The 16,905-nt window shown below is 43.4% G+C and overlaps 2 protein-coding genes across 2 annotated transcripts; both read left to right on the forward strand.

Moving 5' to 3' along the window:
- Positions 1-10,916: 10,916 nt before the first annotated feature.
- On the forward strand, positions 10,917-11,492 carry LOC143305843 (uncharacterized). The gene has a single exon (XM_076690984.1). It carries the CDS (start codon positions 10,917-10,919, stop codon positions 11,490-11,492), a length of 576 nt encoding a protein of 191 aa, XP_076547099.1.
- Positions 11,493-14,359: 2,867 nt separating this feature from the next.
- Positions 14,360-15,334, forward strand: LOC143305844 (uncharacterized). The gene has a single exon (XM_076690985.1). The coding sequence runs from the start codon at positions 14,360-14,362 to the stop codon at positions 15,332-15,334; it is 975 nt and encodes a 324-aa protein (XP_076547100.1).
- The last annotated feature ends 1,571 nt before the right edge of the window (positions 15,335-16,905 follow it).

Here is a 16,905-nt window from a genome sequence, read left to right on the forward strand (position 1 = left end):
TTCCGTTCACAATAGAGACATAAGGTATCGAATATTTAAAATATTTAGAAAATTCCGATTTCACACAAAAGAAGGCGGCCCCACGAAACCGTGTTTCTGGTAGTTTACCCTCTGGGACCGTTCTTTCCTTTTGTTCGCGTTTAATTCTTTATACGACATCGTCGCTCGGATCGTCGAATCGTTTAATCAAACATTAATTATTCCATAATCAATAGTCTCACTTTCATATAATCTAAACCTTTCTTAACAATGCATTTATTTTCCCTTGTATTTCAAACAGCTCGCATTTTCTGTTAACCAACCATTTTATTGTCACGTTTACTTTTCTGAAATTATATTTTTGTTACGCCTAACCTGTTTTAATTCATTTACGTTTCAAACCACTTTTTTCCTGCATTTTCACGCCTACCATCTTCGTACAAATTCACACGAGGGGCCCGTATGGGACTAGAGCATTGACGAACCCGATTAATATCTTAATTAACTATTAATCAATCTAGCAACTCTTTTATTGTTCTAATCGCGAAGGATCTAACATCGTCTCGAGCGATTAGGATTGGTGGCAGCGCTAATACCGTTCTCAACCGCGTATCAGCCAACATAATAAAACATAGTAAAACTCTCGTTTCTTTATTTTGTACGTCGCGCGCCGTCTCTCTCGCTCGCGACGTAACACACTAATGATGCAAAATTTGAAAACAATTTAAATGAAACTTACCCATTCGTTTCTAAATTAACTTGCTACGCTCAAAGCAAATAATTCCCACTAGATCACTGTGTTGAATCTGGACATTCGATGAGCAAACACCTCGCCTATTATTCACACCTAAGTGCAATAAATGAGGGGAGTTCACTGGCCCGATCATGAAAATTGCTGTTCTACCGAACGTGTTTCCTCGATTCCCAGTGACAATTATCTGCTTTCAGCGTAGTAGGTTAATTTACGAACGAATGCGAAAGTTTCATTTATATTGTTTTCAAATTTTTCATCACTAACCTGGCTTCCAATTCAAACGTTTATTAATTATTCCATTTCAATCATTTTCATTTGTTGTTTAGAATGCTTAGAATATCATTTTTTACATTATGATAGGCGACAAGAGATTAGGATCCGTATTCATTTTAAACAACGACTAAAAATGTTCTATGCGTCCAATTTTTTATTGTGCTATGCCAACGGGGTGCCGAGCCGTTCGTTTGCGACCTACGTCAGGCCCGATTTTCATAGCCGACATTGCAGTCCCTGAGCCCGCGCGCTGTACGCGCTCGGATTGGTCGGTGTTTTTTGTTAATAACTAGAAAAACAAGCCTTAACCAACATTTTGGAAAAGGAAAAAGTTGTTTAGAATCACCTTAGCAATCATCCCTCTTCGGCTGTAGAGGTAGTCGCGTGACACTGTATATCCGCAATGACCCCACTTGCAAAAATTTATGGAATCTGTTGTTTATTAACCATTTAAATTTGGTCAATATTTTTTAGGTTTATGGTTATTAGCTAAGTAACAGAAACCCAAAATCACCTTACACTATCCTAAAAATACTACAGGTGCCACTAAAAAGTGTGAAATAAAATAATTTTTAACAAAAAACAAATCCGACTTCGAAATGCACTAAAAAGTGTCAAATAATTTCTATTTCATTTATACCAATATTCCATAGCTATTAATAATATCTACTTAATCGTTAAATAGGATACCAAATACATTTCAAAGTTTTCGGAGGCGGCGCAAAATTAAAAATACTCGAACAAACGATGCTGCCAATAACGATTTGATTGCGGTATGGCAAATTTGGTAATTAATAAGTCGTAAGAGAAAAATTATAGGTCCGGCTGAAAACATTTGTAATTGTAACGATTGTATGAGAAATTATCAGCCCTCCTGATGTACATGCACTATACTGCAGTTCACAAGAGACCATACTTAACTCGCGCCGCTCACTAGGTCTAGAGAGATTTTTAATAACGTGTGTTATTCCCCTCTACAGCTTGCTTCTTATTATACTTTGTAACCATATAAATGGCGGGCAGAAATATATGACATACGATAATTGATAACCGGTGATGATATTGTAAAGTTTCACGATACAGTGAAATTCCTATTATTTGTCGCAAGAAAAAAATGATGTGAACGCAAAGTAAGAAGCAAGCTGTAAAGGGGAATCACACGCACTATTAAAAATCTCCCTAGACCACAGTAGGTCACTAGCTGCGCGAGTTAAGTGCGGTCACTCGTGAACTGCAGTATAGTTAATTCGCAATGGGTTTATTGATTCCCGTTGAATATTATTTACTTGAAATTATCAAATGGGTGATTTATCGTAGGTTGCCGACGTCCGAGTTAGGATCTTCTTAGTAGAGGAAAAGTTTTTAATTTTGCGCCGCCTCCGAAAACTTTGAAATGTATTTGGTATCCTATTTAACGATTAAGTAGATATTATTAATAGCTATGGAATATTGGTATAAATGAAATAGAAATTATTTGACACTTTTTAGTGCATTTCGAAGTCGGATTTGTTTTTTGTTAAAAATTATTTTTTTATTTTGTTTTGAATGTCTTGTTTTAGGTTTTCCCAAAAGAATTTGTCTTTTATTCTATTGTATGTTCTATTTACGCCTGAGTGACCTCCTAGTTTTGTAGAGTGTAATTGGTCAAATATTTTATCTCTGTTTTCAGATTTTACGTATTCGATACTGTTTAAGCATATTATTATTTTAATGTTTGTTTTATTGAAGGTGTTTTTTAGTATTTCCTCTATTTCGTGCCAGTTTATGTTTAATATTTTAATGTCTTTTGAAATGCTGAAGATTTTTATATTTTTCCGTATAAGTAAGTCTTTTAATGTATTAAATAATTTTATCAGATTTTGTTTTATTATCTCCGATGATGTTGCTACGTTTAAGCATAAGATAAAGAGTTTTTTATTATTTACTTCTATTAATTCAATTTCGTTTTCGGACAGATTGGGATTAATTTTTATATTCTTGATTTCCATTAACGCGTTGGTGTTTTTGTCTAGAGGTATGCCTTGTTGAGTAATTATTTGTACGATGTTATCGTTTCTAAATTGAATCGAGTTTTTTGTGTAAATTAAATTTTTTTGTTCCTGTTCTTCTATATTGTCTTTTTTTTCTTTATTTTCCTGTTTCTTGCGCTTAGTCGTTCTTCCCTTATTGTTGCTATTCGAAGTTGCCTCTTGGTCTAACGGTTCTTGGGTCTTTTTCCTTGGTCTGCCCCTTCCTCTTTTGATTTTGGTATGATTGTCGTTTGGGGTTTCTACTTTATTTTGACTTGGAATTTTTACGGGTGTCGATTTTTCGCTGATTTCTTTCTTTCCTTGCGCTCTTGTCGTAACGGAAACGTGTATGTTGTCCACCGGATTTCTTGATAATGCATCGGCGTTCACGTTCTGCTTACCCGGTTTATATACTATATTGTATTCGTAATCCGATAATTTTAGTCTCCATTTTTGTACTCTGGTATTATTGTCAGCTGTTTTTAGCCAAAGTAATGGTTTATGATCTGTGACTATTGTAAATTTATTCCCGTAAATGTAGTTTCGGAATGTTTTTATCGCGAACATTATTGCCAGAGCTTCTTTTTCGTAGGTGTCGTATTTAATTTCGGCTTCTTGCAATACTCGTGATGCGTATGCAATTGGTTTATCCTTCCCGATTTCTCCTTGTGATAGTACTGCACCTAGAGCGTATTTAGATGCATCTGTCATGATAATGTATGGTCTCTCGAATTGTGGGTATTGTAGTATGGGTGCATTGCATAATATTTCTTTGAGTTTTATGAAAGCTTCTTGTTGTTCCGTGTTTCAGACAAATTTGTTATCCTTTTGTAATAGGGTCGTTAAAGGTTTTGCGATTTTTGCGAAGTTGTGTATAAATCGTCTGTAGTAGCCTGCGAGTCCTAGGAATTCTCTTATGTTCTTGACATTCTTAGGAGTAGGCAATTTTTGAACAGCTTCTGTTTTTGTTGGGTCTGGTTTTATTCCTTCCCCACTTATTATGTGACCTAGGAAGCATACTTCTGGTTTCAGAAATTCGCATTTTTCGGGCTCAAGTTTTAATTTTACATCTCTTAATTTTTGAGCGACTGTTTTAAATCTTGTATTGAGTTCTAAATTTCCTCCAAATATTATGATGTCGTCGATGAAAACAAAGCAAATTTTTCCAATTGAATCTCCTAGGGTTGTATTTATTACTCTCTGAAAGGTTCGTGGTGAATTTCTTAATCCGAAAGGTAGGACGTTGAATTCGAATCGTCCTAGTGGATGTATGCTGAAAGCTGTCTTATGTATATCCCTTGGGTTCATTTTGATTTGATGGAAGCCTGATTTTAGATCTATTACGTGATATAGTTTTGCTTGTCCTAACTGGTCGAAAATTTCAGTTATGTTTGGAAGTAGATATGGATCTGGGATCGTTTTTTCATTTAGTTTCCTGTAGTCTATCACTAGTCTCCATCTTTTTTTTCCTTCAGCTGTTTCCTTCTTTTTGACTACCCAAGTTGGAGCGTTAAAAGCACTTTCTGAATGTCTGACAAAACCGTTTGCAATTAATTTTTCTGTTTCCTTCACTGCCGTTTCTTTTAATCTATGTGGTAAAGGGAATTGTTTTACGTATACAGGTTTTTCGTCCGTTAGGTTAATTTCGTGTTGTTCTGTATTATATGATTCTATTTTATCTCCTTCTACCCAAAATATATCGTTATTATCCTCAATTAATTCCTTCATTATAGTTCTGTTTTCTTCTGATAGATCTCCTAATCGAATTTTTCCTAATAGTTTGTCTCGTCGATTTTCCGTTTCTTTGCTTTCCGTCGCAATATTATCTTCCTTGTTTTCTGCAAAACTGATTTTTCCTACTTCTAATATTTCGCTTTCGTTTATTTTTGGTAGATTTTCTGTTTCTTGAAATCCTTCCAGTATATCTTCTACATCGTACGAAGCATAGTTATATTTGTTTTCTAAAGGGTCGGTTTCGTTTTTGAATTTGATGTTTGTATTCTCGTCCACTTTGGTTAAAAATTCTGTATAGTCGTATGAGTCTATTTCGCATTTTTCTTCTTGATTGTCGAGTACTGTATTTATACTATTTATTATCTGTCCCATGTATTTGTTATCTGTTTCTAAATGTTCCTCGGGATTTGATGACGTCGTCTTTTCCGTGTCTATTGTTACGTTACCTGGTTCGTTATTTAATTTGTCCACTATGTTTAATAAATGTAGTGTGTCGTTATTGAGGCTAACGTCCCAGTTTCCTATCATATTATCCGGTTGCGGAAGGTCTTGGTTTGCACTGTCTTTGTCGCTCGTGTTTTCGCTGATTCCTGTTTGGTGCAAGGTTCCTGCGTCCGTATGTACAGGGGTCAGTGTCTCGTTCGCGTGAGTCGTGTCTTGAAGTATTTTGTTGAGGAAGCATTTTTGCTCGTCTGTTAGTTTTGGTAACTGATGTAAAGCTAATGTTTGGCTTGTTATATTTGCCTCTCCTGATTTTAGTTCGAATCTTCCATTGTTTATTTCTACGTATCCCTCGTCTAATCTTAATTTTTGTTCTAGGAGTACTTTTATTCCTAATATTCCGTCATATGGTATTGAAAAGTCCTGTGGTGCTACATGGAAATCGAAATATTGGTAGTTTATCGGTATTCTTACTGCTCCCAAAGTTTGTAATGGTTTGTCTGTAATGCCTGAAAGTAATATTTTTCTGTCTTCTAATATTGCGTTTATAGGAATTTGGTCTTTTTTTATAATATTCAGTTGTGCACCGCTGTCAATAAGGAGGTTGCATTCCTTTCTTGTGTAAGGGTTTTCTATTGTAATGTATTGTAATAGGTTTTCCAATCTCAGTGAATACGTTGCCATTCTTGTTGTTATTCTTTCTTCTTTTATGATTTGATTTTCGGGCAAGTTGGGTCCTAGCGTTTTTTTTTGTTCTGATTCATTCGGCTTTGTACTGTTGTTAATTTTATGTGTTTTGAGCGGCTCATCATTGCTCCTCCTTATGCGCTCTCTCCAGGAGGAGTCTATTCGTTTCCCGGTCTGTGCTGTTGATGGTTTTGCCCTCTGTAGCATTCTTCTGTTGTGTGATTCGTACTTTTGCATAGGTTGCAGATTTTTCCGGCGCTGTTTTCCAGGCTTTTTAGTTTCCTGCATGCGTCTATTTGGTGTCCTGGCTCTTTGCAGTAGGAACAGATATCTCTTTTTTGTGCTCGTAGTTCGATGGCTTTTAGTTTCCTACATTCCTCTATTGTGTGATTTGGGGTTTTACAATACTCGCAAAATCTTCGTAGTTCGCTTGTGTGTTTCGAATTGGCCCTATTGTCATTACTATTTTTAAAATAATTACTATCGTTGTGATTGTATTTTCTGTGGTAGTTACTCCTATATGAATCATTTGATTTTTGTTGAGGTTTTCTTGGCTCGTGGCAGTCTTCTGCCGAGTGTCCTAACCGCTTACAAAGTTGGCATTTAATTTGATTTGTTCTGGTTTGGAAAACTCTTGCTTCCTCGCAATTTGCCGCGCTGTGGCCTTCTTCCTTACAGATTGTACACATGACTAATTGGAGATCGTTGGTTTTTGTTGTTGGGCAAGTTTTTGCTGTGTGGCCCAATTCGTTGCACAGTTGGCACGTAGGTGTTGGACAATCTTTTGTTGTGTGATACCTGCTATTACAGATTTCGCAAAGTTCTGTAATTTTTGGGAATTTCGTGCAGGTGTTTGGGTCGTGACCGGTTCCTCCGCATTTCCAACATGTCTCATATTCGATTATAAATGGGCATTCGCTGACCGTGTGCCCCTTTATTTGGCAGTATTGGCAGTGCTTTCCCTTTACTTTGTTCATCTTACATGCATCTGTTGAATGTCCTGGAGTGTTGCAATGTTTGCAAATGAGTTCTATTTTCTTTTTGGCCAGTTTGCAGTTGTACGATATGTGATCCTTGCTTTTGCAATATACGCATGCCGCGTTCTTGCAAAATAAGGCTTCATGGTTTAGGTCTTGGCATATCTGACACATGTATATTGCTGAGTTTGCATCGTGTTTCCCGAGATTGTACAGTATGTTAGCCGGTTTGTTTCTCAATATGTCCTGTTTTCCTAACTTTGTTTCTACTTCGATTGCTTCCTTTATAAGGGCAGCTATATTGTCTTTTTGTTTTAGTTCTAATCTGATTTCTTGCCTTAGTCCGTTTTTAAAGCTTCTTTCTGCATCGATTTTTATGGCTTTGTCGAATTCTTGTATAGCTTGCTGGGTTATACCTGCTTCTGTTTTCTTTAGTTCTTTGATCTGGATTACTAGTTCTTGTAGTCTGTTCCCGTAACTGACAATGAGCACTGTTTCGTCCGGTCTTTGCGTTAGTTCCGTTAATTTTCCATATAGGGTGTGTATATTTTCAGTGGATGGAAATAGTATTCTTATTGCTGTGATAAAATCATTTAAGCTATCTAAGGGTGTATTTATTAATGCTTTGTATACTTCTCCTTTTAGTTTTACTTTCACAATTTGAATTAGGCCTGGTTCGTCTGTGGGTGTTATGATATTTTTGGCGTGCTTTAATTTTTCTATGTATTCTGTGACTGACATATTTTTCCCGTCGAATTCGGGTACTAGGGTTGCTACGTATTTTAGGGGTAATCTTAGGGGTTGGATTTGAATTTGTTGGTCTGTCATTTTCTTTTTCGGACTTGCGCAGGTGAGTGTTAAATTTCCTTCGCTATTCTCTCCGTCCAGATTTCCTATTAGGCTTGGTTGCTCTGTGATTCCTTCAATTTCGAGTAGGGATATGTCGTTTTTGTAGCTATTGTTTATTGTTTCGTTTAGTGTTTCGGTATTATTTCTGTTATCCTGGGGACTTATTCGGATTAGTGGGGATGCGAAAGTTCCTGTTTGTTTGTTATTATCGGCTTCGTTACTTGGATTAATTGTAAATCCTATGTTCTTGTTTTGCCAGTTGGCACTTCCGTTTTCTGTTTGGTTAGTGTTTATTCCTAGATTTTTAACGTTCTTTGTTTTGGGTATTGCACCTAGATTTGTATTCGCGTTTGACACCTCGGCTGTGACTTCTGATGTGAAGTCAAATGTTCTTCGTTCTGTTGGTGAACGCGGTGTTTTACGGCTTTGTAAAAAAGCTGATGCGTAATTACGATCTTCTACGATACTTTTAAGTTCAGGATTTTCTTGTGTCCTGCTTCTTGTTAATCTATTTCCGTCCGTAGTATTTTTGTTATCCGTTGGTTTAAAATTTTTATTATTCATTTGAAATTTTCATTATTTGTTATTATTTAGGGAATAAATGAGTTCGTTTTATGTTTAAGTATTTTTTATGTATGCTTTGTACCAGTATTTCAATAAATTGCTTGTGTTGTATATAAAATTGATTCGAAAGTGAATGACTTGGATTTTTTTAAGGTTACAGACAAAGATTTATATTCTCGAGCTAAATTTTTTTTTTTTTTGAATCTACCCTATATTACAGGTTAGTAGCGTTCGTTGGCGTTCGATTCGTACCGGAACCACTGTAATGTCGCGGAGTTCTCTCTCTCACTGAGTCCTCGGCGTACTTTATGTAATTTGATCTACGTTGTCAGGTAGATAGAGGTTCTCACTTACCTTTCGCTGGACGAGTAGAACCTATCTATGGACGGAACCTGTGGTGGTGTGTCGTCCAGGTGTTGGAGCGGTAGGGTAGACGTTCGAGTGAAGATCACGCACTTTCGATCACAATGAATGTTTATTCGTTACTGGTACAGTTCTTGATTCGCGCACGTTTACAATCGAGTCTTCCAGAATCTTGCTCTGTCGAAGCCCTGAGCTTCGTAGCAGAGTCATAAACGCTAGACTTAGTTAATTTATTGATATTACCGGAATCTTGCTCTGTCGAAGTACTGAGCTTCGTAGCAGAGTCGTGTAGATTCTAGAGTGTCGAACTCTGAGCGGTACTTCGCGGATTATCTTCGCGGATTTAATGATTTTCAGATGGTCTGAGTGATTTAGTCTGATCGCGATACTTTCGGTTTCGTACTATGTTGATAAGTCGATGAACCGTTTAGATGTACTGATAAGAACTGCGCCTATGAGAACTTCTTACGAGAACTATTGGTAAAATTTGACTGCGTGCGGGCGGGCCCGGTCGCTTTATTTTATATTGATAAATGAGGTCGACATTTGATTTGGCAATTCGGGTGAAACACCTCGTTCGGATCGTCAGCGTTCTCGCCGTACGACGACCCGGCTGAGTTGCTCACTCAGAATTTGCGGAACGATGAATTTGGATGGTGCAATAGAAGTTTAAAGAATTTGGGTGATGAAATAGGAGTTTCAAGAATACGTCGCAGGACGTGACAATACATATATTGTACTGATTTTAAGTGTGAAATCAATCACAAAATTAAGGAAACTTATGTTTATTTACGCGCAAATAGAATGCGTCACAGGACGTGACATTATTTATTTTATTTAATTTATTTTATTTATTTTATTTATTTCATTTATTTCATTTATTTCATTTATTTCATTTATTTCATTTATTTCATTTATTTCATTTATTTCATTTATTTCATTTATTTCATTTATTTCATTTATTTCATTTATTTCATTTATTTCATTTATTTCATTTATTTCATTTATTTCATTTATTTCATTTATTTCATTTATTTCATTTATTTCATTTATTTCATTTATTTCATTTATTTCTCGGAGTGCCCCAACCCCCGAAAGGGGCGAGGGGAACCAGGACGACCTCTGGTCGTCCAGGCTGAGCCCCAACCGAGCGCGTCTCCGAGTGGCGGATAGGAGGACGACCGGGTGCGTGAAGTGGGCCTCGAGTACCGTGGAACGGGACGCCTCCGGCGACCGGGATACGGGGAAGGTGTGCCTACATAGTGCCCCGGTCAACGGGTGCTATAAGGGACCCCTGAAGGCCTAAAAACCCTCGGAGGGGAACTAAAGCCCCGTCGCGGACCAGCTCCCCAAGCTAAGGTGTAAGCAAACGTGCCGAGAGCTGGATGGCACCGGGGTAATGGTGTCACGAACGATGCCCTTGGGGTACCAGGCGTCCCCCCATTGTATCTAGCCTTACCCCTGCAAGCGGGCTCTGCAGGGGTGGACCTATACTTCCCGACTACTCGTGGGACATACATGGAACAAAATACTACAACAAAAACAAACACCCGGAACACAATCACTTATACAGACTCGGGCACAAACACGGACACGAACACGGACACAAACAGGAAAACAAACACCTACATAAACCCACCCGTTAGCGGGCTAGGTGAGGAGCGAGGGGACCCAATTTTGGGGACCGCCTCCGAACCACCGCTGACGGGCGGTTCTGGGGGGAGCATGTCCGCGGCAGGCGAGGTCACAACCTTGCCGGCTTTGGACATGCTCACCCTCAATGAGGAGCCTTCCTCCGATGCAACCGGGGACGACCAGTGAGAAATCCCGAAACCGAACCCGGAAGCACGGAAGAAGGTAAAGCTCAGCGGAGCAGCCAGGAAGAAGCCCCGCAGGGCGCGCTTAGCGCAACCAGGGACTTCCGACGGGACTGCTACCGCTGAGACCGTGTGCAAGGCGGGGTTGGCCCCGGCGACGGCCGCTGCGAGGGGGGGCCCGGTCATCGGGAAACCCCGCGTAGAGACGTCGCAGGCGGGCGGCAAAGGAACGGATGGTAAGGGGCTCAAAAGGACCCGACCATCCGTTTCCCCAAATACCCAGCCTTGCGCGAAGAAGAGACCAAGGGTCTTTCCTTGGCCAAAAAGCTTCAGTGAGGCGCTGACGGCGGAGAGGAGGCTGGCGATTGCGCCGGCCGACTACCCGAACTCAACCCTCACTGAGGCGCAGGCCTCCACCATCGAACAGGCGATCGTGGGAGCGCTGTGTGGGCTCCAAAAAGGGGAGACCATGCCGCGCTTCGACGAGTGCCGGTTCGGAGGGGGCCTGCTCTTAGTGACCTGCGTGGACACCGGAGCGGTGGAATGGCTGAGGGCCGCTGCCACCAGGATCAAGCCGTGGGAGGGGGCGGACTTCCAAGTGCTGGACGGCCGGCGCCTCCCTAAGCTGAAACGGATGGTGACGGTCATCCCAGGCCCCCCGGTGTCAACGGAGGCCATACTGAAGATGATGGAGGGTCAAAACCCGGGGCTCCACACTAATCTGTGGAGAGTATGGAGCAGGAGGGAGGGACCGCATTCGGTAACTCTCGTCCTGGGGGTTGACCCTGCGTCACATAGCCTCATCAAGAGGCAGGGTTCGGAGGTCCACGTGGGGCTACGCAGGGCACTCTTCAGAGAGGGACCTGCCGGAACCACGGAGGACGCGAGGAACCCCGACAAGGTCGCCGGGAATAAACCGGGACCAACAGCCCCGGCGTTGGAGGAAGGGGGGCGGGGACGAGCGGGACGGATGGAGGAGAGGAGGAGCCCAGGGCGCTGGCAACGGCGACCTCGGAGACCCTCGCCCCCTGCGCCGATACCCTAAAGGGGGTGGGACACAGAGATGGCGGCTGCCGGACCCTCACAAGGGACGAAGGCCACGGAAACGCAACCTCCGTCTAGTGGGAGCATCCCCAAGGCAGTAATGCCAAGGGGAAGGCCGACCACAGCGGAGGCAACGAAACGTACCGGACTTCTGGCGGTGCAAAAGGGGAGTCAACGTACCCTGACGCACACCCTGAAGGCCGGTACTAGGGGAAAGAGAGGGATGGGCCCCAGTAGGGGCCGCCCTCACAAGTAGGCGTAATGGGCCCCGGCGGGGAACATAACACGCCTACTCCGACTAAGCGAGACCGGACCACGTCTGACACCAACAAGGTGTCAGATGGTACTAGGTTCTCGCAGATCAATTTGCAACATTGCAAGGCGGCAACAGACATTCTTCTGCGCCGCCTAACGATGGGGCAGACAGATATAGCCCTCCTACAAGAACCTTGGATTCACAAGGAACGTGTAGGAGGGCTTAACACGGGGTGTGGCTCACTATATTATGACACCACATCCACAAGGCCTAGGGCCTGCATCTTTGTCAAGAAGAAGATAGCGGCCCTGAAACTTAACGAATTCTGTACAGCTGATCTTTCAGCGGTTAAGGTTAAACTTAACCTCGGTGGGAATACGTCAGAGCTGGTGGTGTGCTCGGCGTACCTGCCGTATGACTCCGAGGAACCTCCACCTACGAGGGAACTCAGGGCTCTGATAGATCACTGTGCTGTCAACGGTCTGCACCTGGTGATCGGTTGCGACGCTAACTCGCACCACACCGTATGGGGCAACACAAACATCAACGGCAGAGGCACAGCTTTGCTGGAGTACCTCGCCACCACGGGCCTGGAGATCCTCAACAAAGGCTCCTCACCCACATTTGTTACTTCCCGCAGACAGGAGGTGATTGATATGACCCTGGGCTCCGCCAAGGTGACACAGGTCGTAAAACACTGGCAGGTACGGGACGAGAACACACTCTCGGACCACCGCCTTATTACCTTCGAATTAACAGGTGACAGGGACGGCGGTACTGGGGAGGCTTACAGGAACCCAAAGGCCACCAACTGGGCACTCTATAAAGAGGGCCTAGAAGGGAGGCTGAAGGGGAACTGTCAGCGTCCCAGGACCATAGGAGAAATTGAGCAAGCGGTGGAGCATCTGAGCTCCGCCATCACTCAAGCCTATGAAGCAGCCTGCCCAGTCAGAATCAGAAACAGTAGTAAGAGGGTCCCCTGGTGGAACAAGAAATTGGACCAAGCCAGGAAGGTTACCCGTAAACTACTGAACAAAGCCATGAAGGCAAATACGGAGCCAGCTTGGGACAAATACAAAAAGTCCCAGCAAGCTTACAAAAAGTTGATAAGAACTAGCAAGAGGACGGCCTGGAAGACCTTCTGCAAAGAAACCGAAGCACTACCTGTAGTTGCCAGGTTAAGGAAGGTCTTCACGATAGGCCCCTCACCGAAGTTGGATCGTCTTAGACTCCCAAACGGAGGGCTAACGAACAACCACAAGGAAACATTAGAGCACCTCATTCAGACACACTTCCCGGGCGCAGTAGCAGAGGATCGGGAGCAGCGCCGTAATGATACGGCGCGCACCGACCCCGCTCCAGCGGACTGGGGAATAGCTGAAAAGGTGATTAACACGGATAGGGTGAGGTGGGCCATCGGCTCCTTCAAAAGATTCAAGAGCCCAGGAACTGACGGGATCTTCCCAGCACTCCTACAAGAGGGCGGGGAGGACCTGTACAGGCGCCTGGGCCAGATCTTCAAATCCTGCCTAGCGAAGGGCCACGTGCTCAAAGCCTGGAAATACTCCAAGGTAGTGTTCATCCCGAAGCCAGGGAAGGACAACTATGACCTTGCTAAGTCGTACAGACACATCAGCCTCACCTCTTTCTTGCTTAAAACGCTGGAGAGGCTGGTTGATAGGTACATCAGAGATGAGGTTCTGGCCAGCAAACCGCTGCACCCCTCACAACACGCCTACCAAAATGGCAAATCCACCGAGACGGCACTTCACAACCTGGTAGGTTCCATCGAAGATGCTCTGTCGAACGGTGAATCTGCTCTCTGCGTCTTCCTCGACATCGAGGGGGCGTTTGATAACACCCCCCACGATGCTATACAGGAAGCCGCGGTGAGATACAATATTAAGGATTCCGTCGTAAGATGGATCCACAATATGCTGACGAACAGAACAGTCACAGCAAGCCTGGGAGAGGAGACGGTGAGGGCCGACGTTGCGAGGGGCTGCCCACAGGGAGGAGTCCTGTCCCCCCTGCTGTGGACCCTCGTGGTTGATGAACTCATACGTATACTCACCACAAAAGGATTTGCGGTTCAGGGTTACGCCGACGACCTTACTATCACGGTCAGAGGCAGACACCCGTTGGAATTAGCGAGGAGGTTGCAAAAGGCTATCACACTTGTGGAATCCTGGTGTCGATCACACTCGCTCTCGGCAAACCCGAGCAAAACGGAGTTGGTCCTATTCACAAGGAGAAGAAGATTCTATTTTAAGGCTCCTCATCTCTTTGGGACGCAACTACAACTTACAGATGAGGTAAAATATCTTGGTGTCACACTAAATAATAAACTCACCTGGAAGAACCACGTAAACAGACAGACCCAGAAAGCAATCAGCACCTACTAGGCCTGCCGCAGGCTGTTTGGCCCCACATGGGGACTCAAACCAGGGATGGTCAGGTGGATATACCAGGCCATCCTTGAACCAATTATAACATACGCCTCAATTGTGTGGTGGACCTCCATGAAGAGGGGAGCACACAGAAGGACAATAGAAAGAATATACCGATTAGCGTTGCTGGGGATAACAGGTGCGCTTCCCACTACGCCCACTATGGCTTTGGGTGCACTGCTCGACATCAAGCCACCCCACTTAACAGTGATGACAACGGCTTGGAGAGCGGCCATCCGCCTACACCAAGCTGAAGAATGGTGCTCGGCGAGCGGCGGGCACACCGAGATCCTAAGGGATCGGGGATCGGAGCTAATTCTGACCCACGGTGGTGACCGCTGCAAGACGGTGTACCTCTTCAGACGGGAATATGACGTGATTATCCCAGAAAGGGAGAAATGGCTAGAGGACCCTAGCGGCATCCTGACTCCGGGGGGGCTGGTCTGGTTTACAGACGGCTCCAAGACCGGGTCTGGCACCGGAGCCGGGATAGCGGGGGAGAGCCCAAAGGTTGAAATGACCTATAAACTGGGCCACCACGTTACGGTCTTCCAAACAGAAGTGTTTGCCATATGGGCCTGCGCCAAATATAACTTGGAAAAAGACCATGCGGGCAAACACATCTACATTTGCAGTGACAGTATTGCTGCGCTTGGAGCCATCCATAAAGTGGAGGTAGGGTCTAAGCTAGTCAAGGACTGTATACTGACTTTGAGACAGCTATCTCTGAACAACAGAGTCAAGCTGCTATGGGTACCAGGTCACGCTGGCATCCCAGGTAACGAGAGGGCTAACGAATTGGCACGACTGGGGGCGACAAGCTCCCAGCCATGCCATGAGTACCCCATTGGTGTCTCAACCTATGCGTTGAAAGGCCTGGCTAAGGACTGGTTAAACCAGGAATTCACCAGGCTCTGGAATAACGCTAATGGCATGAGACACGCGAGGGCCCTTTTTGAGGGACCGTCACAGAAGCTGGGTGATACCCTAATTCACCTGGACAGGGCGCGACTGCGCATGCTCGTGGGCCTAGTGACAGGACACTGGTACACGAGGAAACACCTCGCACGCATGAGACTCACAGAAGAGACATTATGCCCGAGGTGTGAGGAAGAGGACGAAACACCTCTTCACTGAATAAATAGAAAGAGCTGGACTAAGGTGCCCTTTGGATGATGGAAAGAAACTGACTTTCGAAATTGTAATAAACGGAAAATAATATTTAATATTGAATGATATCGATACCTCGTACGGTGGAACGATCTGACCTGAGAAATTCTCGTAACCCTGAAGGGCTGGACCAGATCGCCCGTTTTGCCAATCAATGAACGTCGTGATCGAAAAATGTAATTGAAACGACTTACCGTTACGCTGTATAATGCGAAACAAGATTATAATATTCGTTAGCTAAATTTCTCTGTATTCGCCTGATGATGGAACACCAAAGAAATGGTAAGACGTTGATCACTGCACTTGTCGCGGCGGAAATGAATTAAAACGGACGAGTACGTCGACGAGAGACAAACGAATAACGAATTACGATTAATTACAATTTATTACGAAACGATCAATATACGATTTACGCGGAGTGAAGTTAATACGAAATTACTACGCGAGCAAACGATTTAAAATCAGAAAGAAAAGATAGAAATTTAGGGAGAGAGAAGATTTTACGTGCGCGTCTATGAGTCCTTATCCAGAATTCCGATTATTTTAACTCGCACGGCACTCTGCCTCGCTACGCGGAGGACTTTACCGCAGAGAAAATATCGCGAACTTCCAAATAACTCTGTCTCTCGGACACACGGGCTCCCGATCATGTACTTACGATTGATCGATCAAGAGTGACAAATTTCGTGCGCGATCGACGGCCGAAGGGCCCGTCGCGCGAACATCGTCCTTGGAGGAGACGGTTTAGCGAATCGTAGCCCGTTTTCGGAAGTGTCGCGTGCCCGGTGATTGGCTAAGACGCGCGAGCTAGACGAAGATCTTTCATCCCCTTTCTTTGGTGTTCCTTCCTTTTCTCCTTCGTCGCCATGATAGTCTCAACGGTTTTCAGAAACTACGCAGTATTTCTCTTTATACATATAATTAATTAACGGCATTTATTCGAGATATAACTATTAGTTTAGTTGGAATGCAATTTGAGATTTGATATTGAAATATAGATCAAAATTGAAATATAGATGAAATCGAAATATAGATGAAATCGAAATATCGGGTCTGATAGGAAACCGTCATCCGTATATCATGATCAAAATTATTCATTCCCGATTGCAAAAACACAGTATGATTTAATATATTTAAAAGCGGATGACGCGCTTACGGTGGTTGTAACGCCGTGGCGAATTATGCAATCTATCGCGCATTAAAACTATCGCCTCGATATATTCGGCATTTCGCATTTTATAAATTTTAAACAATTCTAGATCTGGCGAACGTTCCTTCGAGAACGCTCCTTTGTTCAAAATTTGCCGTTATCGCTAGGCAGTTCTTAGAATTTCGATACAATAGTGTTTATTGCTCCGAACGACCCTTGATTTTCGAACGGCGGTCGAACGTTCGCGACGTTCGCTTTCGTAAGGGTTGTTACGTCCCGACAAAGGAAATTCCATTCTCTCCAATTTCAAGTTGCAAAAGCGTTAGCAATCAGGAAATCGGTTCATTGACTGACCTCCTTAGAGTCACCAGCGTCAACAAATTCTCTC

The sequence above is a fragment of the Osmia lignaria genome, chromosome 11, assembly GCF_051020975.1.
Source record: "Osmia lignaria lignaria isolate PbOS001 chromosome 11, iyOsmLign1, whole genome shotgun sequence".
In the NCBI taxonomy this organism is placed as follows: Eukaryota; Metazoa; Arthropoda; class Insecta; order Hymenoptera; family Megachilidae; genus Osmia; species Osmia lignaria.

Bases quoted from the DNA above. Each gene is read 5' to 3' on its own strand.
- LOC143305843 (XM_076690984.1), top strand. From the start codon at position 10,917: ATGCCGCGCTTCGACGAGTGCCGGTTCGGAGGGGGCCTGCTCTTAGTG.
- LOC143305844 (XM_076690985.1), top strand. From the start codon at position 14,360: ATGGCTTTGGGTGCACTGCTCGACATCAAGCCACCCCACTTAACAGTG.